This window comes from Marmota flaviventris, chromosome 2 (genome assembly GCF_047511675.1).
Source record: "Marmota flaviventris isolate mMarFla1 chromosome 2, mMarFla1.hap1, whole genome shotgun sequence".
In the NCBI taxonomy this organism is placed as follows: domain Eukaryota; kingdom Metazoa; phylum Chordata; class Mammalia; order Rodentia; family Sciuridae; genus Marmota; species Marmota flaviventris.
The window spans coordinates 137,450,939-137,477,260 of NC_092499.1; the positions used below are offsets into that span (position 1 = coordinate 137,450,939).

A 26,322-nucleotide genomic window follows, 5' to 3' on the forward strand; every position below is an offset into this window, starting at 1 on the left:
GTGACCCCCTCCTCACCCAGAAGAATGGCTTGGGAGCAGGAAATAGAGATGGGTGAAGAAGGGACCCTGAACCGAGTAGAATATTGTCTGGCGTCCAGTTTGGAGGCTTGACTTCTAGGAGACAAGGGGAGGACCTCGGAGGCTGCTACTTTCTTCTCCGGACCCGCCCCTCGGGCAGCGGCCCGCCCCCTTCCCGCGGCTCGTTCCCGCCCCGCCTGTCTGCGGCCGACTCGGCGGCGCCTCGGGCTCCCGCCTCCGCCCCCAGAGCCCGGGCGGGCGGAGTTGCGGGTGAGAGGAGGGATGTTTTGGGGGGCGGGGGTCCCGATGACGGCATCTGAACGCGCCGCGCCGGGGCGTGGACCCTGACTGCGCTGCCCCGACTGCCCTGGCACCCAAGCAGGTGGGTGTGGGCCCCCGCGGGGCTGGAAGGCGAGGACAGGGTGACGGGGGAGGCGCGCTCGCTCCCCCCTGCGCAGGCCTGGGTGGGTGGCACTGGGACCCGCGCGGCTGGACAGTCCCCAGCCGGCTCCTGGAAGCCCTTCCCTGGGTGGGCCGGCATCCTCCTTCCCTAAGTATAGGGGCCGGGACTGGCATCTCGGGCCTGGCCAGGGGGAGCGATCGCTGAGGCTTTGAGGGCCCGGGCCCCATTTTAATAACTTCTTCAAACTTTGCGGGAGCGGCAGCCCGGTGCTTGCAGACTCCGGAGCGGGTGGAGTTGTCGGGGCTTCTTAGGGTGCATTGTACAACTAGCAGGGATCCTGAGAAGCCCGGACCACCCCGGGCTCGAAAAACCCACGGAATAGGGGGAGGGCGCGGGGGACCCCGGAGTATTGCGATGCTGATTTACCACCGGGGTGCTGAGGGCTGGTCACCCAATGATTGAATGAAGGAATGGTTGGGTTACACGTGCAGCGAGAGTCTAAATAGTAATTAACCAAGTGTTCTGCTCAGGGCTGGGGGATTGAAAAATGCAATAAGAGAAGGGAGAATGGGGATAGTTCCTTGGATGGGGATTAATCACTGTTTATTAGGCAGAACTGGACCTTGTGTTGGTTGCTGGTGATACAGCTTAAAGGGGACAAATAGGTGTCCTGCCTTCCAGCTCCTAGTCTGGACAGTGGAGGAGATACACCGGTAACTTGGCAATTGCAACGTGTGGTCAGTGGCCGGTGGGGGCAGCACAAGGTACGATGTGTGTATTTATGAGGGCACAGAACAGATGAGTTTCCCTGACCTCTGAAGAAGGAGGGCTTAGCCAAAACCTGGAGAAATGAGATTTGATAATACTGAGTGGTTTTGAGGTTGGGGTCAGGGAGCTGAGTAGTTAAAGTAGGCAGTACCTGTTTTAAGGCTTACCTTTGATTTATTGTTTTCCTGTTAAGGTTGAATCCCAAGAGCAGTGGGAAGCCTTTTCTGGGGGGTCACATTTAAGCAGGTGAGTGACACGATTGACTGCCTTTGCATTTTGAGAAGGTGCCCCCTCCTGCTGCCATGTTGGAGGGAACAGGGAAACAGAAGGAAGAGGGAAGGCTGGTCAAAGTCTGCCCATGAAGACATTAGTGGCAAGACCTGGGCTTTGGCAAAAGGGTGGGAAGCAGCAGATGAACTCAAGAGCTATGTAAAAGATGAAATTGGCAGGATTTGGTGGTAGGAGCTTGGTCTTGAAAGATCTGTTGGCTTTTTAGAAGAAGGTGGGGGTTGATGATGTGACAAAGACAGAGACCATGGGAACCCAGGGGGTGTTAGGAGGAGGACTTCCTTGGTGCAGTATGGTGCTCTGAATATGCTAGCAAGTGTGTATTCACACATGTACGTTGTTCTGTAATAAAAGCACAGAAGGATGCAGCTGGAACACAGAAGCCCCTGGGTATCAAGTGGAGTATCCAGGCCTTGTTTTGCCAGTAATAGGAGCCATGAGATGTTACTGTGTGACTATATAATGGTTCTTGCAGTATTTGGGCATCAGGTTGGGCACAGAGGATGTTCTGAATTTTGACTACCACCCCACCTACACACCATCCCTCCGAGGTCAGGAGCTGCCAATCTGGCCCCAGATCACCTGCAGTGTGAGTCTGGCTCCTAGAGCACAGACACGAATGGCAAGGGCTTTTTATTCTCTCCACAGGTCTTGGAGCAGCTCTCCATCAACATGGGACTGGAGGCCCCAAGGCTTCCAGGGGCTGAGGAGGCCCCTGTGAGGGTGGCCCTGAGAGTTCGTCCACTGCTACCCAAGGAACTGTTACATGGGCATCAGAGCTGCCTGCAGGTGGAGCCAGGGCATGGTCGAGTCACCCTGGGGCGTGATCGCCACTTTGGCTTCCACGTGGTGCTAGCAGAAGATGCTGGGCAAGAGGCTGTGTATCAAGCCTGTGTGCAGCCCCTCCTTGAGGCTTTCTTTGAGGGCTTCAATGCCACCGTCTTTGCCTATGGTCAGACAGGCTCTGGGAAGACCTATACTATGGGAGAGGCCAGTGTGGGTGAGTGACTATACTGATGACCCTATGCCCAATTTGAAGGGCATCCATGGCTGCCCCTGCTTTCCCTGTTGGAGGTGGAGATACTGGGGGAAGGAAATACAGATTTCCTTGACAGAGATCTGAAGCCCAAGGTGGGACTAGCCACATCAGTGGGCTGGATAGGAAGGAAGGGTTTTTGGAGGCAAGTAGATTTCATAGGATGAAGTGAAATGTGGCCGTGCAGCCTGGCTCTGGGGACCTTAGCAGAGGCAGGGCATGGGAAGTTAGCATGTCTCTGGAGGTTGTCAGGATGGCTGCTGAGGGTCAGGAATCTGCAATCAGTCCTGCAAGAGAAATGCTTTGGTTGCTGCAGAGAGATTGCAGGCTGGTTCAGTGAGGCTTGGAGCAGTTTTGAGAAAGTCCCTATGAGCCAGTTGAAGGAACTATTCTCTTTTGAGTAACATAGACCATTTTCTCTTAGGTTACTGTCTTAGTGCCTTTGGGCTGCTATAAAAGAATATCACAGACTGGGTGGCTTATAAACAGAATTTTATTTCTCACAGTTGTGGTGGCTGGGAAGTCTCAAAATCAAAGTTCTGACAGAACTGAGGGGAAGTTTCTTCATAAACAGCTTCCTTCTCTCAAACTTTGCATGGTAAAAGAGAGAAGGGGTCTCTCTCCAGTCTCTTTCATTAAGGGCACTGAATCCATTGACGAGGGCTGTGTTCCATGACCTAGTCACCTCACAAAGGCACCTTTCCCTAAGACTAAGACAATTAGGGTAAGGATGTCAACACAAGAATTTCGGGGGGGACAAACATTCAGAATATAGCTGTTAACAAGAGCATACTTGTTTGCTCAGGAAAATGCAGAAATACATATGCATAAATTAACTTACTTGATAATTGATTTCAAAAATCATTCACCCTGTGAGCATGCCAATACTCTGAGAAAATTATTATACTTTTACTTTTTAAAAAAATGATTATTTTATGCCCATTCTTTGGTATTTTGTTCCATTTCTTACTAATATATCATAGGACCAGAAGTGTAGCTCAGTGATAATGTATGTACTTAGTGTGCTCAAGGTCATGGTTTATTCCTAGTACTGTGTAAAACAACCAATCAAAACTAAATCTATGTCTATGTCTATATGGATACCTATATATCATGAATATTTCTCTGTATCATTAAATATTTTTATTTTTCAGTTCTGGAGACTGACTCATACTAACAAGTGCTCTAGTCAGGAGTTACATCCCCAGTCCTTTTTGTTTTTTATTTTGAGACTTGGTCTTGTTAAATTGCTGAAGCTGGCCTCAAACTTGCAATCCTCCTGCCTCAGCCTCCTGAGTCACTGAGATTACAAATGCGTGTCACTGCACCTGGCTTTTTTAAAAATGGCTGCCTGGTATTCCTTTATGAATTTAATATATTTAACCAGATGTCCTATTGAACCCTAGGATGAACACTCCAATTACTTCCTGGGGATAAATTTAGGAGTTCCTTTAATTAACTGAGCATGGACTATGGTAATGAATTCCCTGTCCTGGAATTAATCAAGACAAGGGTATCTGATTATCAGGGACATAGTGAAGGGGAAGCTTACATAATAAAAGAGGTTGTCTAAACCATGAAAGGTTGCTTCCAACTTTTGAATTCTGTAATTCTTCCTGACCACCCTGGAACATGGCCTGCCTTAGGCTGCCCCTCCCATTCTGATCTCTACCACTGTTTTCTCCATGCTGGAGTCCTAACCTCCAGTTGCTGGCAGGGACCTAGGGACCTTGGGCCATGTCAGCTGAAGGCATGGTGGTAGGAGGTCCTGTGGTGTCTCCCCAGCCTCCCTGCATGAGGATGAACAGGGCATCATCCCAAGGGCCATGGCCGAGGCCTTCAAGCTTATTGATGAGAACGACCTGCTGGACTGTCTGGTCCACGTGTCCTACCTGGAAGTGTATAAGGAGGAGTTCCGAGACCTGCTCGAGGTGGGCACTGCCAGCCGTGACATCCAGCTTCGGGAAGATGATCGGGGGAATGTTGGTGAGGAACCTTGGGGTCCTCCACTGACTGGGAGTGGGGCTTATGGCATGGCTGTTCTGAGGGCATCGCTCACCTGCCTGGGAGGGGCACCCTCTTAAGGGACTCCCAAGCCCTAGATGGTTTTGCTTCAGTTTCCCCTGTCTCCAGAGGGGGTCAGATGTGAGAGGCATTAATATAGGCATGGGGGAAGCTGGAGTCCCCCCAAACCCAGAACAGGATGGGCAGGAGCCCTGGACATGGGGGTGGGGGCCTGGGTCAAGAAAATCAGGCTCTGCTTGCCTTCTTGGATGGTCAGTCCTAGGCTGCTTCTGCACCGGGCTTACAGTCTTCTGTGCCTACAGTGCTGTGTGGGGTGAAGGAAGTGGACGTGGAGGGCCTGGACGAGGTGCTGAGCCTCCTGGAGATGGGCAACGCAGCGCGCCATACAGGGGCCACGCACCTCAATCGTCTTTCCAGCCGCTCACACACTGTTTTCACCGTGACCCTGGAGCAGCGGGGGCGTGCCCCCAGCCGCCTACCCCGACCTGCAGCAGGCCAACTGCTTGTTTCCAAGTTCCACTTCGTGGATCTGGCGGGCTCAGAGAGGATCCTCAAGACAGGCAGCACGGGCGAGCGGCTCAAAGAGAGCATCCAGATCAACAGCAGCCTGCTGGCGCTGGGCAATGTCATCAGCGCCTTGGGGGACCCCCAGCGCCGAGGCAGCCATATCCCCTACCGCGACTCCAAGATCACCCGGTGAGCTGGCGTACCAATCTGCCCTGGGGATAGGGGTGTTGAACCCACCAATAGGAATGGGCTTCCCTGACTTCTGGGGTGCACTGGCAAGCGCAGTGGGAGGTCTCTGCCCACCGGAGCCGCGTTCAGGAGCGGCTTCTAGGTCTGGCTTTCGGTCCTGGATCAATAAGACCCTGACCCTCACCGTCGTGCCCTCAGGATCCTCAAAGACTCGCTGGGCGGGAACGCCAAAACAGTGATGATCGCCTGCGTCAGCCCCTCCTCCTCCGACTTCGACGAGACCCTTAACACCCTCAATTACGCCAGCCGCGCCCAGAACATTCGCAACCGCGCTATGGTCAACTGGCGGCCGGAGGCCGAGCGGGCGCCTGAGGAGGCGGCGGCGGGTGTGCGGGGGCCACCACGCCACCGCTCCGAGACGCGCATCATCCACCGCGGCCGGCGAGCGCCGGGCCCCGCAGCCAGCTCCGCAGCGGCAGCCGCCCGCCTAGGCGCCGAGTGCGCACGCTACCGGGCGCGCACCAACGCCGCCTACAGCCTCTTGCGCGAGCTGCAGGCTGAGCCGGGTCTGCCTGGCGCCGCCGCCCGCAAAGTGCGCGACTGGCTGTGTGCGGTGGAGGGCGAGCGCAGCGCCCTGAGTTCCTCTTCTGGGCCGGACAGCGGCATCGAAAGTGCCTCAGCAGAGGACCAGGCGGCTCAGGGACCTGGAGGGCGAAAGGCGGCAGAGAGCCAGGTGTGATTGAGAAGGGGTTCGGGGAGGAAGAATGTCTTTAAACAGCCAGTTGTGCCACTTAACTTCGCTGAGCCTCTGGGTCTCTCCATCTGTAAAATGGGGATAAACTTGGTACCATGTCCTTGGTACTGTGTAAGAACTGAAGGTGTAATAAGTGCTTAGCTAATATTAACCAAAATATAATTAGTAATTACAGGAGATGGCCCAAAATGGCTTGCCATGTGGGATCTGGGTGCCCTCTCCACCAGTGGGCCTAGATTCCCGATTGCACTGCAGGCAGAGCTCAGAACAGAGTGGGAAGTCAGAGTAGGGAAGCAGGGCAGAGAAAGAGCCAGGGTGTGCCAGCTCCTTGCCAGATCTTGCCCCTAAAACCTTACCCCCTTGGGCTGGGATTGTGGCTTGGCGGTAGAGCGCTTGCCTAGCAAGTGCAAGGCCCTGGGTTCTATCCTCAGCACCACATAAAAATAAATAAAATAAAGATACTGTGTCCAACTGCAACTAAAAAATATTTAAAAAAAAAACCCTTCCCCCTTGCTCCACAGGAAGATGAGGGGGCACAGCAGCTACTGAACCTGCAGAGTCAGGTGGCACGGTTGGAGGAGGAGAACCGGGACTTTCTAGCTGCACTGGAGGATGCCATGGAACAGTACAAACTTCAGGTGGGACAATGCCCTTCTACCGTGCAGGGATGGTTTCTTGGGAGAGGGAGTAGAGGAAGTCTGACCTGAGTTTCTCAGGATGCTAAAGTAGGGAACTGGGGACCAGGAGTGGAGGGACAGTAGAGATGCGGGGTCACAACATGAGCCAAAGTGTGGAGGTGAGGAACAGAAGTGTGGGTGGGTGTTGAAAATGCCCAGCAGAGCACCTTTGCTGGGTCCCTGGAGGGTGGGATCTGAGGGGGGCAGCAGTGTGCACCTTAGAGCCAAACCTAACCAGGTCAGCATTGTGCCTGGCACCCTCTGGTGGCGGAGGGTTGGAGGTGGACTGGCTGGTGTGAATTTGAAGAGGGTGGGTCTAGAGCTCCAGTCTCTGGGAATGCAGTGGGTGGGTGGTATGGGAAAGGACTGAGAGGTGGTCAGGGGGATTTGGACTTCTTCAGTTTTATTGGGGAGGGGGTCTGGTCTCAGACTTGTCCAGTTTCCTGCACTCATGCCTGTCCATGAGCATCCGTTCCCCTTGATCCTGGACACCTGTCAGCACCTGGACATGTCTTGCAGAGTGACCGGCTTCGTGAGCAGCAGGAGGAGATGGTGGAGCTGCGCCTGCGGCTAGAGCTGGTGCGGCCTGGCTGGGGGACTCCAGGGCTCCTGCAGGGCCTGCCTCCTGGGTCCTTTGTTCCTCGGCCTCACACAGCCCCTCTGGGGGGTGCCCACACACATGTGCTGGGCATGGTGCCTCCTGCCTGCCTTCCTGGAGATGAAATTGGCTCTGAGCAGTGGAGTGAGGTGAGGAGGTGGCGAGGCAGGGTGACTGCTGGGCCTGGTTGGACTGGTCAGGCAGGGGAAGGACGATGCCAGCGCACATGTCCTTCACCCATGTTTCCATGGGACCAGCTGTGAGATATAAGGTGCCTCTTTCAGCTGTCCATAGAGGAAGGGCCAAGAGTTGCATGACTGTGTAGGGCTTTTCAGAAGGGTCCAGTGCTACAGAATATTGTTTGGAGTGAGGAGGTTCTGGCTTCTGGCACCGTGTGGAAAGCGTGCACCCCTGGAGATGCAGAGGTCATCACTTTGAGGCCACCCCCTCTGTCTTTGGATGGTTCTCTTTGCAAGTTAACATGAGCCCTAATCTTTCTCCATGAGTCTTGGTCTCTTGCTTCTAGTCCTGCCACTTGGGGCCTTTGGGACAAAGTCTACTCTAGTGCTGCCTTTAAGCTCTAGGACATCTCAGCTCTAAAGGTCTAAGAGGACTTGGGTTGGGTGGAAATCTTTATATGCATCAGTCTGGGATGATATTGTTAATGTGATAGAATTTGGGTGCCAATGATCTATCTGTGAGATAGAGCAGGTTGTCACCCGAGGAGAATCAGGTGCTATAGGAGCTGGCGATGAGGAGGGAAGGAGGAGGCAGGAGAGTGCTGGTACCCCAGCTTGAGGTTGGGAAGGCTTCCAAGTGGCATTCTTTGAACTAGATCTTTAAGGTGTTGCAGGGCACACTGCAGGAACAGACTTGGGGTGGGAAATGGTTCCTGAAGGATGCCCTGCAGGTACTCCTGTCCTGAAACCCTGACGCCTCCCCACTAGCAGGTGACAAATGGCAAGGAGGCTGGAGCTGAGTTGCCAGCTGAGGCAGACAGACTGGGCAGTGGCTCTTCAGCAGCATCAGAGGAGGAAGTGGAGGAAGAGGAGGAGCCGCCCTCACAGACCTTGCACCTGCGCAGGTGAGTGGGACCTCTGCCAGACCTGACAAGGACTAGCTCAGGGCCAACTCAGGGCTGAGTGAGGATCCAGGGAGGCTTCTCAAGTCCCAGGCGCTCTTGCCTACATGGCCCTTGCCATCCCTTGGGGGAGAGCAGGCCAAGGGCTGTGGGCTCTGGACTATAAGGTCTTACTGGGGGTGGTGTGATGTGGGGGTGGGCCCAGGCCTCTAGGTTCTTAGCCTCCAAGGGAGTATTTGGTTCCTGGGACTCCTGAGCTCCGTCCCTGGCCTCTGAATTCTTCCAGACTTACATCCTGGGGTCACATTGATTCTGGGGGATAGGCAGGGGCTTGAGGGAGAATAGGGACCCCTGCTTCTGCCCTCCAGAAATGGGATCAGCAATTGGAGCCAGAGAGCGGGGGTTCGCCCAGGGAGCCCACCAGACAGGAAGGGCCCAGAGCTTCACCTTGGAGAACTGGATGCTGCCATTCCAGGGCCCAAAGGTAAGCTGGGTGGGCTGTAGAGGAGGTCCCCTACCTTTATGCCTCCTCCCCAGTTCTGAGTGGGCCATCCTGGGACAGATCACACACCATCACTGGCAGCCCCCTCCCTCACTCTCAGTCTGGGTGATGACCTTGACAGTCTGCCTGTTACAGCACTTGGTGGGAGCAAGACCCCAATTCAGAGCCGCCAGGCCCTTGCTGCCATGGCCTCTGAATGGCGGCTGGCCCAGGCCCAGCAGAAGATCCGGGAGCTGGCCATCAATATCCGCATGAAGGAGGAGCTCATAGGCGAGCTGGTCCGCACAGGTGAGGGGGAGCATTACAGTGAGTCTCCCACCTGAAGGTGATTTCCTATCTATTACTTCTCCTGTACTGTTTTTGAGAAGGTTCAGAAATGAGATGGTTAGGAGCAGGGACCAGAAGGCCTAGATGTGAAACTCAGCTTAGCCTCTACTAGCTGAGTGACCTTAAGCAAGTATCATAACCTCTCTGTGCCTCAGTTTTCTCATCTCTACCTACTTCGTAGGGTGGTTGTGAGAGTGAAATGAGTCAGTTCAGGTAAAGTGCTTAAAATAGCTCTCAGTAACCAGGCAAGGGTGGTATATACCTATAATTCCTATAACTCAGGAGACTGAAACAGGAGGATCGAAAGTTCAAGGCCAGCCTCAGCAACTTAGCAAGACTCACTATGCCTGGCTATTGCTGGTATATTTTGAAGCAAATCCCAGACACAATGTCCTTTCATCTCTACACCTTCTAGTATATCTCCCTAAAAATTTGGACATTATTTACCTGACATAATGCCATTTCATTAGCAAAGTTAACAAAACTCATGTCCTCTTCTTTCTTCCTTCAGTGTTTAGAATCAAAAGCAGGAGAGCCTCATGCATGCTAGGGAGGCATTCTGTCACTGAAAACTCGTGTCCTCTTAATTTCTAGAGCATAAACACATTCCCTCAATTATTCAACAATGTCTTTATAGCTGGTTTGCTTGAATTAGCCTCCAAATCGGGACCAACACATATTATATTTGCTTTTTAGATTTCTGAAGTTTCCCTTTTTCTCACTTCTTCACAGTCATCCTGTAGAATGTGCCAGACCCCAAATATCTTGGGTTAGTCTGTTTGCTTCCTTATGGTGTCATTTTAACTTATTCCTCTGTCCTCCATATTTCTTGCAAGTGGAAGCTAATTCTAGAGGCTTAATTATATGCAGGTTCAAGATATGTATTTATTTTGGCACATATAGGTAAAAATAAAATTAGGTAACTTGTATTTGTCTTGGGTCACTGCTGTGGATGAGGCTCATTTAAAAAGTGAGTTGATTTAAAGAAAAAAGTCACAGTACTGGTGGAACAAAGGCTTGGTACAACCCATGGAGATGTTCGTGGCTAACAGGGCTTGGGAAGGGGCTGGTGGCCCTCTTTGGGGAGAGTGGTCACCTGGGCTGATGTGGCCCACTCTCTTCTAGGAAAAGCGGCCCAGGCCCTGAACCGCCAGCACAGCCAGCGCATCCGGGAGCTGGAGCAGGAGGCAGAGCGAGTGCGGGCCGAGCTGAGTGAAGGCCAGAGGCAGCTGCGGGAGCTGGAGGGCAAGGAGCCCCAGGATGCTGGCGAGCGGTCCCAGCTCCAGGAGTTCCGCAAGAGGGTTGCAGCAGCCCAGAGCCAGGTGCAGGTCAGTGTTGGGGCCTTAGGGGGCAGCGGATGGGGGCATCAATGACCTCCCAGGATGGGGTCGCTCGGACCGGGATATGTGATTCCAGAGCCCAAGCCCATTGTGGAACCTGTGTATGCTCGGACCCTCATGCACCACCCCTGGGTTCTGGGGCTAACTCCCTCCAGGCTCCCCAGGGTGGGGCTAGTATTGTACAGAAGCTAAGGTTGACTTCGTATTCCACACAACAGAGGCAGAGAGTCAGGTCCTGCCTGAAGACCACGTAGGAGACCAAGAGAGGGTGAGGGTGGGCATCCAAAGAAAAACTACTGTGCAGCCCTCTGTCCATCCAGCAACAGGTCGCCTCCCAGTGCTCCATTCAATCCCCTTCCATCCCATCCTCCCTTTCTGTCTACCTGTCAGTTCATGTTACTCTTCTTACCCATCATCTTTCTGGCCTTTCATCAGTTGATTGATCAACTGTCTATTTATCCACATATGTACCACCCTTCCATTCCCTTTTATCAATTCATGCATTATCTATCTGTATTTGTGTGCTAAAGTAGCACAACATAGTATTTACAGTCTGGTTGGCTTAAACAACACAAGTTCAGTTTGTGTGTATGTGTGTGTGTGTGTGTGTGTGTGTGTATGTGGTTTTGTTTTGAGGATTGAACCCAGGGGTGCTGTACCTTTGAGCTACCTCCCCAGCCCTTTTTATTTTATTTTGAGACAGAGACTTGCTAATTTGTCCAGGCTGGCCTCAAACTGGTCTCCTGAGGCGCTAGGATTACAGGTGTGCACCGCCACACCTAGCTCAGAAGTTTAATTTCTCATAACTCAGAAGTTTACTTTCTTATAATTCTTACACTTCTTAAAGCTCTGGAGGCTAGAAATCTGAGATCAAGGTGTCCATGGGTCTGGCTCCTCCTGAGGCCTCTCTTCTTGGTTTGCAGATAGCTACCTTCTCACTGTGTCTTTCCCTGACTCTCCTCTGCATCCCTAGTATCTCTACCTCTTCTTAGAAAGACACCGATTATATTTGGTTAAGGCCCCACCCTTCTGACCTCATTTAAACTTAATGACCTCTTTTAAAATTCTATTTCCAAATATAGTAACATTTTGAGCTTTAGAGGCTTGGACTCCCACCTAGGAATTTTTTACAATCTGATTTTTTATATATGACAACAGGATGTATTACAATTCATTTTACACATATAGAGCACAATTTTTCATATCTCTGGTTGTGTACAAAGTATATCCACACCATTCGTGTCTTCATACATGTACTTTGGATAATGATGTCCATCTCATTCCACCATCATTTCTAAGCCCTGCCCTCTCCCTTCCCCTCCCACCCCTTTACCCTATCTAGAGTTCATCTATTCCTCCCATGCTCCCCCTCCCTACCCCACTATGAATCAGCTTGATGCTAGTTATTTTAATGAATTCTAATAATAGCCATTATTTATCAGGTGGTTAGTATGTGCCCAATACTGTTAAAACTATTAAAACACTTCATGAACTAGATTTCTTTTTAAAGTTATGTTTGTTGAGATATAATTTATATATGGTAAAATTTGTCCTATTTAGTTTTATAGTTATATGAATTTTGATAACACAAATATAAAAAATGACAACATGTAAATATGGATATATAGTACTACAGTGAAGATATAGAATATATTACCTTGTTTTCCTTCTTTTTTTAAACAAATAGAGAAATTAGTTTTAACATATTTTCATTTACCCAATGGATTACCAACATAATTTGCAAAGAAAATAAATGTTAGTAAAGATATTTCAGGTTCATTTTATTTGTTCTAGTAATTCTTTGGAATCTAATGTCTATTTAACACATAGCACACCTCAATTCAGACTAGACACATTTCAAATGCTCAGTGGCCTCATGTAACCAGTGGCTGCCATATTGGCTCCTTTCTCCATCTTTCGTCTTTTGGTGAGACATGCTATAGGCTACATGATAAATCCCTTGTTATGTGGTTTCTTGTTGAGTTCCATTAGAAAGGGACACCAAAGAGATGAACTTAGAATATACAAGAATAGAGCAAGGTGTTTTATTCCTCCATATAAGACTCTAGACTGTGAGTTGGTTTCCACATGCTTTTGGTGGGAATAACTTCAGTTAGGTCACATTCTCGTACGAGTTTTTCATAATGGTTCTCTCTTCCTTCATCTCCTACCTCTCCAAGTTTATGGAAGGAAATGTGCTTTACAAAATTTGTTAGTTTCCCTCAAGCTTGCCCTTACCTTTATAAATACCTTATTAAACAATTTTTACTCTGATTGATCTTTTTCATCCTTGAATCTTGAATAATGGATTTTTAATTATAAGAGATTTTTAATTATAAACTTCATCTCATATTACAGGCAATGTATATACACATACCAGATTAATTATATATTAAAATATAACGTATAAGATGCTAAAACTTTTTTAAAAAAATTTTTATTTTATTTATTTATTTTTATGTAGTACTGAGGATCGAACCCAGTGCCTCACACATGCAAGGCAAGTGCTCTACCACTGAGCCACAACCCCAGCCCCGATGCTAAAACTTTTAAAGAAAATATTTGTGTAACTTTGTGAAGAGAGATGGAAAACAAAAAAATACAAAATAAACAAAAACCTGAAAAATTAAATGAATATTGTAGTTAAAAATTTTATGTGTAAAAATTTATCCAAAAGGGTTGAAAGAGACTTGAATTGTATTCAGGTCATTTTTGTTTATTTTTGATATTTAGTTTGACTTGATTTCTCCTTTGGTTGGCTTTTCCTTTATTGTAATTCTTCCCTTTGCAGATTTTCATTGATGTTTTTCATTTCCTCTTTATGGAATATTTTGCCAAGAATGTTCTGTATTGCAGGCTTTCTTGCTGTAAATTCTTTTAGCTTTTGTTTATCATAGAAGGTTTTTATTTCATTGTCAAACTTGAAGCTTAATTTTGCTGGATGTGATTCTTGGTTGGCATCCATTATCTTTTAGAGCTTGGTATATGTTGTTCCTGGATTTCCTGGCTTTGAGAGTCTGGATTGAAAAATCTGCTGAGATCTGAATTGGTCTTCCCTTATAGGTAATCTGATTTTTCTCTCTTGCAGCCTTTAAAATTCTAACCTTATTCTGTATGCAGGGCATTTTCATTATAATGTGTCTTGATGTAGATCTGTTGTAATTTTGTACATTTGGTGTCCTATAGGCCTCTTGTATTTGATTTTCTAGTTCATTCTTGTTGCTTGGGAGATTTTCTGCTATTATTTCATTGAAGAGATTGTGCATTCCTTTGGTTTGAATTTCTGAACCTTCCTCTATCCCAATAAATTTTAAATTTGGTCTTTTGATGGTATCCCATAATTCTTGGATATTCTGTTGATGGTTTCTTATTATCTTCACTGTGAAGTCAACTTTATTTTCAAGATTGTATATTTTGTCTTCATTGTCTGAGGTTCTGACTTCCAAGTGATCTAGTCTGTAGGTGATGCTATCTATTGATTTTTTTTAAAAGAGAGAGAGAGAGAGAGAGAGAGAGAGAGAGAGAGAACATCTTTATTTTATTTTTATGTGGTGCTGAGGATCGAACCCAGCGCCCCGCGCATGCCAGGCGAGTGTGCTACCGCTTGAGCCACATCCCCAGCCCCAGTCTATTGAGTTTTTTAAATTGGCTTATTGTTTTTTTCATTTCAAGGATTTCTGTTTGATTTTTTTCCTCAGTATCTCTATCTCTTTGTTGAAATAATCTCTTGCAACCTGTATTTGCTCTCTTATCTCTTTGTTGGAGTGATTGATTTTTGCCTGTATCTGCTCACTTAGTCATTCTTTAATTCCCAAATCATTTTAGTTATGTGTACTCTGAACTCCTTCTCTGACATTTCACCTACTGCACTATCTATGATTTTATTGTTGTAGTATTTTGGTTTGTTTGGGGCACTTTCCTCCCTTGTTTTTTCATGATATCTAAGTCTTCCTCTCTTGCAGTGTAGATCTGAGGTATGACAGCTTCTGCCCTATTGTCTTATAGTGTCATTATAGATTACCAATACCTCACTTTTAAGGGAGAGAATCAGTATTCCAGCAATGTGCAGCCATATATTGGTTAGCTTCTATTTTTACATTTACAGTTTTGTCACTAAAATCATAACCAATGTGCAGCCATATATTGGTTAGCTTCTATTTTTACATTTACAGTTTTGTCACTAAAATCAGAAATGATGAGTTTGGTTATCTTCTACCTTATAGTCAATAGGTTTGCATAATGGTTTACAGTTTCTAATGGTAGGAGGGGTCCTAGGGGGTTGGCTGAGATGTGTATGAGGTAGGATGTTAGAATATGGAGGTATTAGATTATATGACTAGTGAGAGGTAATCATAAGAAGTTGGCTGTTAGTAGGAGAAACAAGAGATAGGCAACCCCATGCAAGACTCCCTGTTACCTCAGCAACAGGATAACTGTTAGCACCCCTAGAAGAGAAACCTCTGGTGCAGCCAGGCCCACAAGGACCTTGGTGACGTCTTACCAGGTCCTTATTATTGTCCCTTGATAGAAGCAGCAATATCCCAGTTTTGTGGCGGTGGCAGCCTCAAGCCTATATGTACCCTGCTGTTGGGCTGTGGAGCCATGCTTTGGTGAATAAGGAACCCCAATGTGTGTGTGTGGGGCTCACTGCATATCTCTGGGGTGGGCCTCTCCTCTGGAACTCCCCATATAGGAATTTTAGGGGACACAATTTTACCCCATAGTAATGGATAGTAATCCATCCTAATTTTTACCTTCACACGACCTGCTCACCCATCCATCCACCCTTCCATCCATCCATCTCTCATTCATTTCTTCCTTTCTCAGTTTAGGGGTCCAAGAGGTAATAAAATAGAGTGGTGGAGAATATGGGCTCTGGAACTGACTGCCTGGGGTTGAACCCCAGTTCTGCTACTTACTAGCTGTGTATTCTTGGTCAAGTTCCCAAACTTCTCTGTGTCCCAGTTTCCTAATCTGTAAACTACGGTTAATAACTGTCATAAATTTCCATAGGTTTGTTAGGATCATTTAATACATAGAGTACTGCCCACCCTTGGTGAGTGCCAGGTACTACACTGGGCATGCACTAGCCCCCGTGCCTGGCCCAGTGAAGTCTGTATGGGTCCCAGGCATTGAAGGAGAAGAAGCAGGCCACAGAGCGGCTGGTGTCGCTGTCAGCCCAGAGTGAGAAGCGGCTGCAGGAGCTGGAGAGAAATGTGCAACTCATGCGGCGGCAGCAGGGCCAGCTCCAGAGGCGACTTCGTGAGGAGACAGAGCAGAAGCGGCGCCTGGAGACAGAGATGCACAAGCGGCAGCACCGTGTCAAGGTCAGCCTAGGGCACCCAGACAGGCACTCACCTGCTCCCACCATCCCACCCAGGTGATCCTAGGAAGTAGCTCAGATATTTTTTTCTCTGAAAATGAGGAGCACGTAGGAAAGTGAGGGTTCAGGGAGGTGAAGCATGGAGGTGCTGGCAGCTCTTGGGGACAGGTGTTCGTATCTGTTTGCTGGGGAACACTTGCAGGATGGTCTCAGGAGTGGGGCAGGCTCTCTTGGTGGTTTGGGGCATCACTCTGGGCAGCTCTGGAAGGATGCCCCCTCCCCACCGGGCTTCCTCCCCAGGAGCTGGAGCTGAAGCATGAGCAGCAGCAAAAGATCCTGAAGATCAAGACAGAAGAGATTGCAGCCTTCCAGAGGAAGCGGCGCAGCGGCAGTAATGGCTCCGTGGTCAGCCTGGAGCAGCAGCAGGTGGGCTAAACTGAGCCTGCTGTGTCACCATGAGCTCTGCAGCCTGGCTGGGCAGCCCTGGCTTATTGCCCAGGGGTTGGCTGCTGGGTCTGCCATCTCCTCATTGGAACTCAAGGGGCCGCCCTCCAACCAGAGTTGGGAACTAAGGTCCCTCTTTGCCTCCCCACTCTCCCTCAGAAGATAGAGGAGCAGAAGAAGTGGCTGGACCAGGAGATGGAGAAGGTGCTCCAGCAGCGACGGGCACTGGAGGAGCTGGGGGAGGAGCTCCATAAGCGGGAGGTCATCCTGGCTAAGAAGGAGGCCCTGATGCAGGAGAAGACGGGGCTGGAGAGCAAGCGCCTGCGGTCCAGCCAGGTGAGGTCCTAATAGGTGAGGTTTAGCCAAGTGAAGACCCTCCAGGTAATAACCCTGCCAGGTGAGTTTCTGCCAGGTGATGTGCCCATTAGTGAGGTCTGGACAGGTGAACGTCTTCTAGTTGATGTCCCTGCCAGCTCAGATCTAGGTAGGTGGGGTTTTAGGTGATGTCTTCGCCAGATAAGATCTAGGCAGGTGAAGCTCTGTCCTATGGATCCTCAAGAATTCTAGGGCTTTAGGATATTGATGCACATGTACTGATATGTGGGACAAGAGTATCCATCCTACAATCTATTCACCTCATTAACCATTTATTTGGAGCCTGTACAAGCAGAATAGGAGGAGCAGGTGTAGGTAGTGGTACAACCAACTAGAAAGAGACTCCCTAAACTTTGGAGGCAAGCAGGCCTGGGCAGATGGACCTGAGTCCACTGGTATCACTTTTCCATCTTGAACTCAGATTCTGAGCTGGTTTCTTTTTGTCAAATGGGATCAGAATGTAGACATAAGGATTAGAGGGAATATGTCAGATCCAAAGCCTGTTCCAGCACTGGTACTTAGGCCAGATTACAGAACGTTGACACCTGCAGAGAGAGCAGGAGCACCGCCCCAATCACCGTGGAGAGTTCTAAGATCTAACAGGTGTGAGGTGCTGCTGGATGATCTGTAACTTCTGTTGGCCATTAGTGCCCTTGCTTTCTTCCATATCAGCCTCCTGGAAAGGCTTTTGGGATTTGGCCATTAATTTCTCATAGTGCTTTCATACACAGTCCAGCCAAATTGTCTCAGTGACAGGCCACTGCCCCCCAGCTCTGCCTTTGCCCATGTTATCCCCTCTTGCTACCAGGGCCTCTTCCCTCTGCTTGTCTGTGTTCTCCTCCAGGCCATTTCTGAGGGCCCCAGCACAGATGCTGTGGTCCCGAGGGCCCCCAGTTCCCAACCTTCTGTGAACTAAAAGTCAGGCCTCCTGCTCAGCAAACATCTGGATTTTGGGTTTTTTTGAGGGAAGGACCTGCATCCCTCTTAGCATTCAGTGAGTAGGCTGGGCCTGTTCTATCCCCACTGTGAGGACGGCGCTTGTTCCTTCCCTAATCCATGGTGGTGCTGCCCCCAGGCCCTGAATGAAGACATTGTGCGAGTGTCAAGCCGGCTGGAACATCTGGAGAAGGAGTTGTCCGAGAAAAGCGGGCAGCTGCGACAGGGTAGCGCCCAGAACCAGCAACAGATCCGAGGGGAGATTGACACCCTGCGCCAGGAGAAGGACTCTCTGCTGAAGCAGCGCCTGGAGATTGACAGCAAGCTGAGGCAGGGCAGCCTGCTGTCACCCGAGGTACATCTGAGGGTGGCCACCCAGCTCAGCTGCTCCACCTCAGCCCTCTGCTCCCAGCATCCATCTTCCTCAGCCCCCTCTCCTGGCTCTCTGTGGGTGCTGGCCCTGCTGTTGGGGACGCAGGCTCTCTGTGTCTGGGAGGGGCTGAGACGGCTGCTCCCTGCTTCAGCGCCGTTGACTGAGACACAGGTTCAGTTCCCAGTCTGTGCTGCAGTTGACCCGATACTCGCATGTCTTAACTCTGCATGTGAAATTGTGTCAGGAGCATGCTTAACATGCCTCGTGGCCCACGTGGGCTTGCTTCTCCAAGCAGAGAGAAAGCCTATGCTGCACGGACTCACCCAGGAGCCCCGCCTCCCGTTCAGTGTTGGGTGCTGGGAGCTCCTGAGTGTGGTATGAGCTTGAGAAAGCCTCCTCCTAGCAGTCACTGCCCTGACTCTGGGCTGGGCTTTGACCCAGGGGTCCCTGTTGGTATCACAGTGAACAGGATTACATTTCTCTTGATGGGCTCAGGACAGTCTCATGTTGAGGGGACACTGAAGACTCCACTGTGGCTATGTCTTGACCACTGCATGCCCGCTCAGGACTTTGATGTTCAGGAAGCCCAGTACTTGCCCTCCATGTGTGCCCCTCTCCCCCCAGGAGGAGCGGACGCTCTTCCAGTTGGATGAAGCCATCGAGGCCCTGGATGCTGCCATCGAATACAAGAACGAGGCCATCACGTGTCGCCAGCGGGTGCTGCGGGCCTCAGCTTCCTTGCTGTCCCAGTGTGAGATGAATCTCATGGCCAAGCTCAGCTACCTGTCATCCTCAGAGACCAGAGCTCTGCTCTGCAAGTATTTTGACAAGGTGGGTCACCAGCCACAAGCCCTGTGCCTCCATCTTCTGCAACTTGGGTGGAAGAGATGTCTGCTTGGCAGTTCCAGTGAATACTCCCTTTCCTTCTGAATGGGACACGGGATCAAGGCCACCTCCAGGCCAGTCCTCCAGTCCTCACCCTTTGGAAGCCTGCCTTGCTTAGTGCAGCTAAGACCCAGGCCCCTTCCCCATTTCTCATCTGATTGCCAATTTCAGGGTGGCCCTTGCCCAGATCATGGGTCTTAAGAGAAGATGGTTTGTCCCATAGGGACATATTTGGAGATACTTTCGATTGTCATGGTGGTGGGGGTGGAGGCCAGGGACGCTGCTAAACATCCTGCAGCACATGAGACAGGCCCTACCATCAAGAATCATCCAACCCAAACACTGATAATGCAGAGAAGTCCTGGCCTAGGTGCTTTTCCACAGCTGAGACTGTGCTCCAAAAGCATAGAAACACGTGATGGGAAAGGATTTGAGACAGGATGACAAGGTCCATCTTGAGAATCAGCTCTGGTCATGTGGAACCACAGTCTGGAACTCAGTTGAGAAGGTGTCTGAAGCCACTTGGTTGGGCAGGTGTTTTAGTCAGCATTTTTTTCCTTGTTATCAAAAGACCCAATAAGAACAATGTAGAGGAGGAAAAGTTGATTTTGGCTCACAGTTTCAGAGATTCAGTCCACAGTTGGCTGACTCCTTAGCTCTGGGCCCAAGATGGAGCAGAACATCATGGTGTATGGGTGTGGCTGAGGAAAGCAACCAGGAAGCAAGGACAAAATATAAACCCCAAAGGCATGCCCCCAGTGAACTACTTCCTCCAATCACACCCTACCTGCCTATAGTTACCACCAGTTTACCCTATTAGTGGCTCTCATAATCTAATCGTTTTACCCCTGAAAATTCTTGCATTGTCTCATACGTGATCTTTTGGGAGACACCTCGTATCTAAACTATAGCAGCAGAAAAGACCCTGGTGATTTCTCAGTGCCTCCTGCCATGGGGCCAGGTTTGCCGGCACTTGGTACCCCTGGCTGAGGGTAACTTGCTACTCCTGGTGGGGGTGGAGCCGGAAGGAGGACTGAGCCTGGCTGGTCTCGGGCAGGTGGTGACACTGCGAGAGGAGCAACACCAGCAGCAGATCGCCTTCTCAGAGCTGGAGATGCAGCTGGAGGAGCAGCAGAGGCTGGTGTACTGGCTGGAGGTGGCCCTGGAGCGGCAGCGCCTGGAGATGGACCGCCAGCTGACCCTGCAGCAGAAGGAGCATGAGCAAAACGTGCAGCTGCTCCTGCAGCAAGGGCGGGGTGAGCAGCCACGGGCCCCAAGGCTCGGGACTCTGCTGCCTGCCTGCAGCCCCTCACCCCTGTCTCTTCTGCCTTTCCTCACTAGACCACCTCGGCGAAGGGTTAGCAGACAGCAAGAGGCAATACGAGGCCCGGATTCAAGCCCTGGAGAAGGAACTCAGCCGCCACATGTGGATAAACCAGGAGCTGAAACAGAAGCTCAGTGGGGGGAATGCTGCCGTCCAGAGCAGGGGTGACTGTCCCCCCCCATGTTGGGTCTACCCTGCTGTGACATTCCTTTGTCTGGGGAGCACTAACAAACCATCCTTACTTGTGTTTTTATTGGCTCGTTTCTCAAATTTCTTATTGTGCTGTGGTGTTGGGAGGCTAGACTCCAGCACAGTGTTGCCATCCATTTCTGACAAGGACATGCTGTTTTCTGTGACAGGTGGGGAGAGGAAGAGCCTCTGCCTGGACAACAGATCAGGGCCTGGAGGCGAAGACGGGCTCCACGCAGCAGTACCTGAGCTTCTCTGGCAGTCCTCCCTCCCCGAAGGGGTCCCCCGCCCCCGGGAGGAGCCTCGGGACTTGGTCCACGCCCCATTACCCCTGACATGGAAACGCTCCAGCCTGTGCAGCGAGGAGCAGGGCTCCCCCGAAGAGCCAAGGCCGCGGGAGGCACCCGAGCCCCTGGTTGGGCGGGTACTCTCTGTGGGTGAAGTGGGGCTGCCCTGGAACTTTGGACCTTTGTCCAAATCCCGGCGGGAGCCCAGAAGAGCCAGCCCAGGGATGATAGATGTTCGGAAAAACCCCCTGTAGGACCTTGGGACCTTGCCTCAGAGAGAGATTCCCATCCCACTAAAGATACAATTGCCTGCAGTTTGCTTCCGTAGAGGACAGACCTTACCTCACTACCTGAATCCAGGTCCTCATGTTTAATTGGAGTCAACAGATTTGGGCCACAGCCCAAAAGAACTGGTCTTTTAACCTTTTTTCTGGGGTACTAGAGATCAAACCAAGGGCCTCCTGCATGCTAAGCATGCGCTCTTCAACTCATTTTTTAAAATTTTGTAAATTCTGCAGGGTGCGGTGGTACACACCTATAATTCTAGCAATTCAAAAGGCTGATGCAAGAGAATTACAAGTTCAAAGCCAGCCTCAGCAACTTAGGGAGGCCCTAAGCAACTTAGTAAGGCCCTATTGCTAAATAAAAATAAAATGAGCCAGGGATGTGGCTCAGTGGTTAAGCACCCTTGGGTTCAATTCCTGGTACAAAAAAAAAAAAAAAACAGAAAAAAGAAAGAAAATAAATTTCTATCCTCCCACTTCCTTTAAGCTGCAGTACCTGATTGTCACCTGTTAACTTACTCAAGTTTCATGACAATTCTGGCTTCAGGCATAACCCTATGCCCATAGTTCTTGGGTTCAACCAGGGTTGTCAAAAATTTTCAGTGGCAACAGGGTTGTAGTTTAAGTGGTCTTATGTAGATGGCAGAACTGGGAAACCGTAGCATGTTTTTAGAATTTTAAAAACATTTCATAATAAACAGAAATAATCTCTTGTTATGATTTGGATCTTAAATGTCTCCCAAATGCTTTGTGTTAAAGGCTGGTCCCTAGCTGATGGCGCAGTTGGGAGGCAGTTAGGTCACTGGGGGACATACCCTTGAAGGGGATAATGGGGCCCTTTCCTCTCTTTCTGCTTTCTGGCTGCCGTGAGAGCAGCTTTGCTCCACCCCTTGCTCTGCACCTGGTGTTCTGCTCACCAGAGGCCCCAGAACAATGGAACCAATGGACCATAGACTGAAACCTTGGAAACTATAAGCCAAAATTAACCTTTTCTTCCTTTTAAGTTATTTATCTCAAGTATTTGTCCCAGTGACAGAAAGCTAACACAGAAAATTGGTACCTAGAAGTAGGGCTATTGTTACTGAATCTGCATATTTTTTCCCTACTCAACACCATTCACAAATAACCAAACATTTCTAAGAGCAGAAAGAAAATTTTATTCAATGGCCAATGAATGGAGAAGGGGAACTTGTGCTGTAAAGTCACCTTCTTTCCAAGGAGGTCTGGGCTCTGGGTTTTTACCAAAACTTGGCTATGAGGAGGTGTGGCAAGTGTCCTGTCATGAGAGCTTGACACGGAAAGGGGAAGTTTCCAGGGACCAAGTGTATTAGGGTTTTCTATAGGAACAGAATCAGCAGGAAGTATCATTATAAAAGGGGGACTTATTAGGTTGGCTTATGCAGGCAGAAGCTGGATAGTTCACATGGTCGTCTGCAGGCTGGAGAGCTGGAAAAACCAGTAGCTGTGCAGTCCAAGAGGCTGAAGCCCCAGAACAAGAGGGATCCACGGTGCTACCCTAGGCTGAGATGAAGCCTTCTGGAGAATCACCTTCAGAGTCCGATTTGGAAGAGTGAAGAAGCAAGAGTCTGATATCCTCAGACAATCACCGCAGCCATCAAAAACCCTTTCAAGAAGAATCGAGCTAGCATCTGCTGCTGCTGCCTTTTTCTTGCAACTTTATTCCATCCAAGTTATCATTCTATTGGTCAGTGCTGCCCACACTTAGGGAGGGTCTCCATTTCAGTTGGCTATCTCACATGCCAATCATTCCTAGACACATCCTCATTGACACAACCATAACCCTGTTAATCCTTGGCATTTCTTAATTCAATCAAATTGACAATTCAAATTAATCATTACATCAGGGTACCACCTCTTTTTTCCCCCACACCTTAGTTTAGTCATAGTGGATCTAGCAAGGCTCTGGTGAATGTTCTTCATTATAATGAGTTTATGGTTATCTGGACCGGATCAAGCTGGTCTGGAGCCTCTCCCATTGGAAGTATGTAATAACGTGGTGGTCAGCAGCTGGGAACATGTGGTTGTCAGCATCCAGGCTTTAACTTTTTTTTTTTTTTTTTTTTTTTTGGGGGGGGGGGTACTGGTGATTGAACTCAGGGGCACTCAACCACTGAATCTCATCCCCAGCCCTATTTTGTATTTTATTTAGAGACAGGGTCTCACTGAGTTGTAGGGCCTTGCTAAATTGCTGAGGCTGGTTTTTGAGTTAGTGATCCTCCTGCTTCAGCCTACCAACCTGCTGGATTACAGGTGTGCACCACCATGCCCAGTTGCTATTTGTATTCTTGATGACTACCATTCTGATGTGTGAGATGGAATCTCAGTGTAGTTTTGATTTGTATTGCCCTAATTGCTAATGATGTTGAGCATTTTTTTCATATATTTGATGGCCATTTGTACTTTTTCTTTTGAGAAGTGTCTGTTTAATTCATTTGCCTACTTATTAATTGGGTTATTTGATTTTGGGGTATAGTTTTTGAGCTCTTGGGCTGGGGATATGGCTCAAACGGTAGCGCGCTCGCCTGGCATGCGTGCGGCCCGGGTTCAATCCTCAGCACCACATACAAACAAAGATGTTGTGTCTGCGGAAAACTAAAGATACAAAGAAAGATGTTGTGTTCACCAAAAACTAAAAAATAAAATATTAAAATTCTCTCTGTCTCTCTCTTAAAAAAAAAAAAAAAGTATGTCTAAAAAAAAAAAAAGTTTTTGAGCTCTTTATATATTCTAGATATTAATCCTCTGTCAAAAAAATAGCTCGGGGCCAGGTTGTGGTTCAGTGGTAGAATGCTCACCTAGCATGCATGAGGTACTGGGTTTGATCCTGGCACCACATAAAAATACAAAACAAATAAAATTAAGGTATTATGTCCATAAAAAATAAAAGAAAAGAAAAAAAGAATAGCTAGCAAAGATTTTCTCCCCTTCTGTGGGTTTCTCTCTTCACATCTCTATTGTTTTCTTTGCTGTACAGAAGCTTTTTAATTTGATGCTGTCTCATTTATTAACTCTTTGGCATTATTTCCTGAGCATTAGGAATCTATTGAGAAAGTTGTTGTCTATGCTTAAAAGCTGAAGTGTTGACCTTATGTTTTTCTTTTTTTTTCTTTTGCTACCAGGGATTGAACCCGAGGTGCTTAATCGCTGAGCTACATCCCCAGTCCTTTTTTGTATTTTATTGAGAGACAGGGTCTTGCTAAATTGTTTAGGACATTGCTAAATTGTTGAGGCTGGCTTTGAGCCTGCTGCAATCCTCATACCTCAGCCTCCTGAGCCACTGGGATTATAGGTGTGACCACCGTATCTGGCTTGAATCCATATTTTCTTCTAGGAGTTGCATAGTTCCTGGTCTAATTCTGAGGTCAATGATCTGTTTTGAATTGATTTTTTTGCGCAGGGGGAGAGATAAAGGTCTGGTTTCATTTTCTACATATGGATAATTGATTAGTTATCCCAGCATCATTTGTTAAAAAGATTGTCTTTTCTCCAAAGATGTTTTTGGCACTTTGTGAAAGGATCATATGACTGTGTCTGAGTTGTGTGTTTTCTATTTTGTACCATTGGTCTATGTGTCTGTTTTTATGCCAGTACCACACAGTTTATTACTATGGCCCTGTAATATAATTTGAAGTCAATTATTGTGATACCTCCAGCATTGCTTTTTTTTGGGCTTAAAATTGCTTTGGCTCTTTGGGGTCTTTTATTCTTCCAAATGAAGTTTAGCACTGTTTTTTTTCTAGTTCTATGAAAATGTCAATGATATTTTGATGAAGATTGCATTGAATCTGTGTTTTAGTCAGCTATTTTGCTGCTGTGACTAAAAGACCCAACCAGGCCGGGCGCAGTGGCCTGTGATCCCAGCCACTCGAGAGGCTGAGACAGGAGGATCTGGAGTTCAAAGCCAGCCTCAGCAATAGTGAGGCGCTAAGCAACTCTATGAGACCCTGTCTCTAAATAAAATATAAAATAGGGCTGGGGATGTGGCTCAGTGGCCGAATGTGCCTGGGTTCAATCCCTGGTACCCACCCACCCTCAAAAAAGACCCAACCAGAACAATTGTAGAAGAGGAAAAGTTTATTTAGGGGCTCACAATTTCAGAGGTCCTAAGGCAGTTGGTTGTAGGGTTGGTATGAGGGAGTGGTGAGTATTTCTTAGAAAGGCGCTAGGGCGGGAAAGTGAGATTTTTCTTAAAATGGCAGCTGTCACTTAAGATGGCCAAGATGCTAAGCAAGGACCTTATAGAGGGTCAGGAAAGTGAACAGGTGGGCATGGTTACATTCAAGGACTAAGCCTGGGAAGGACATATTTGTGGACAGCAGAGCATGTGAGACATGTGGAGGGTTGACTCCCTTAGAATTCTTGGGAGGCTCCTGAGATCCAGATTAGCATCTGCTGGACCCTAGGGGTATGTTGGTCTAATCTCTCCAGAGCAGATACCATCCAGCAAAGTCCCTAAGGTCTGATTAGTCTTAGATTTAATCCCCTCTTAGAATGCGGCAGCATCCCCACCCTGGGAGTGCATTGATCTGGTATGTCCTGACAAAACTTCAACCAATGGCACTATCGATTCTGTCCTACCGTATACTGGTGAGAAGTGAAGTGAAAGGCTATTTCACCCAGCTTCAGTTTTAGGCCACTCCAGTTGGCAGCTTGGTGAGCACACAAAAAGAAAAGGGCTGGGGCTGCAGTAGAGGCTCAGTGGCAGAGCGCTTGCTTGGCATGTATGAGGCCCTGGGTTCAATCCTCAGCACCACATATAAATAAATGAATAAAATAAAAGATCTATTGACAACTAAAAAATATTTTTAAAAAAGAGAAAGAAAAGGGCTAACAACGCCCAGCCCTTGTTCTCTTGTGCTCTCTCAGTACATCTTGAAAGAAGGACAGTTGGGCACAGGTGATGATGTTTTTGAGCACCTCAGTGGAGACAATTCTTTCATTTTTCATTAAGAATCTTTTTCCCAACTCTGGGTGATGTGGCACATGCCTGTAATCCTAGCCACCAGGAGGCTGATGCAAGAGGAGCACAAATTCCAGGCCAGCCTTAGCAACTTAGTAAGGCTCTGAATGTGAGATTGTTTCTCAAAATAAAAAGAGCTAGGAATCTGGCTAGTAGTAAAGCACCTCTGGGTTCAATTCAATCCCTAGTACCAAAAACAAACAACAAAAAGTTTTCTTTCTTTTTTTTTTTTTTTTAAGGTGTTCTTGGTGTGATACACACCCACACATTTCTTTCTCATTTTTAGCTCTGTGTGTGTGTGTGTGTGTGTGGTGCTGGGGATTGAACTTAGGGTCTCTTGTATGCTAGGCAAGCTGTCTACCATTGATCTGCTTCCCCAGCCCTTTATTTTTAAACAATTGTTATTGT

General features: G+C 48.5%; 1 protein-coding gene across 3 annotated transcripts; it reads left to right on the top strand.

Moving 5' to 3' along the window:
• Positions 1-241: 241 nt before the first annotated feature.
• On the top strand, positions 242-23,341 carry Kif7 (kinesin family member 7). 3 transcript variants are annotated; one of them, XM_027922310.2, is made up of 20 exons: positions 242-400; positions 1,383-1,435; positions 2,126-2,477; positions 4,299-4,499; positions 4,841-5,234; positions 5,433-5,967; positions 6,510-6,626; positions 7,185-7,412; positions 8,211-8,347; positions 8,713-8,828; positions 8,982-9,134; positions 10,299-10,501; positions 15,643-15,840; positions 16,137-16,262; positions 16,440-16,616; positions 17,731-17,946; positions 18,589-18,795; positions 19,907-20,105; positions 20,191-20,337; positions 20,533-23,341. In XM_027922310.2, the coding sequence occupies exons 3-20, from the start codon at positions 2,150-2,152 to the stop codon at positions 20,901-20,903; spliced, it is 4,053 nt and encodes a 1,350-aa protein (XP_027778111.2). In that variant the 5' UTR covers positions 242-400; positions 1,383-1,435; positions 2,126-2,149; the 3' UTR covers positions 20,904-23,341. The 3 variants fall into 3 exon arrangements, with proteins under 3 accessions (XP_027778111.2, XP_071464739.1, XP_027778120.2); XM_071608638.1 differs by having other exon boundaries at positions 16,443-16,616; XM_027922319.2 differs by having other exon boundaries at positions 8,214-8,347.
• Positions 23,342-26,322: the final 2,981 nt, after the last annotated feature.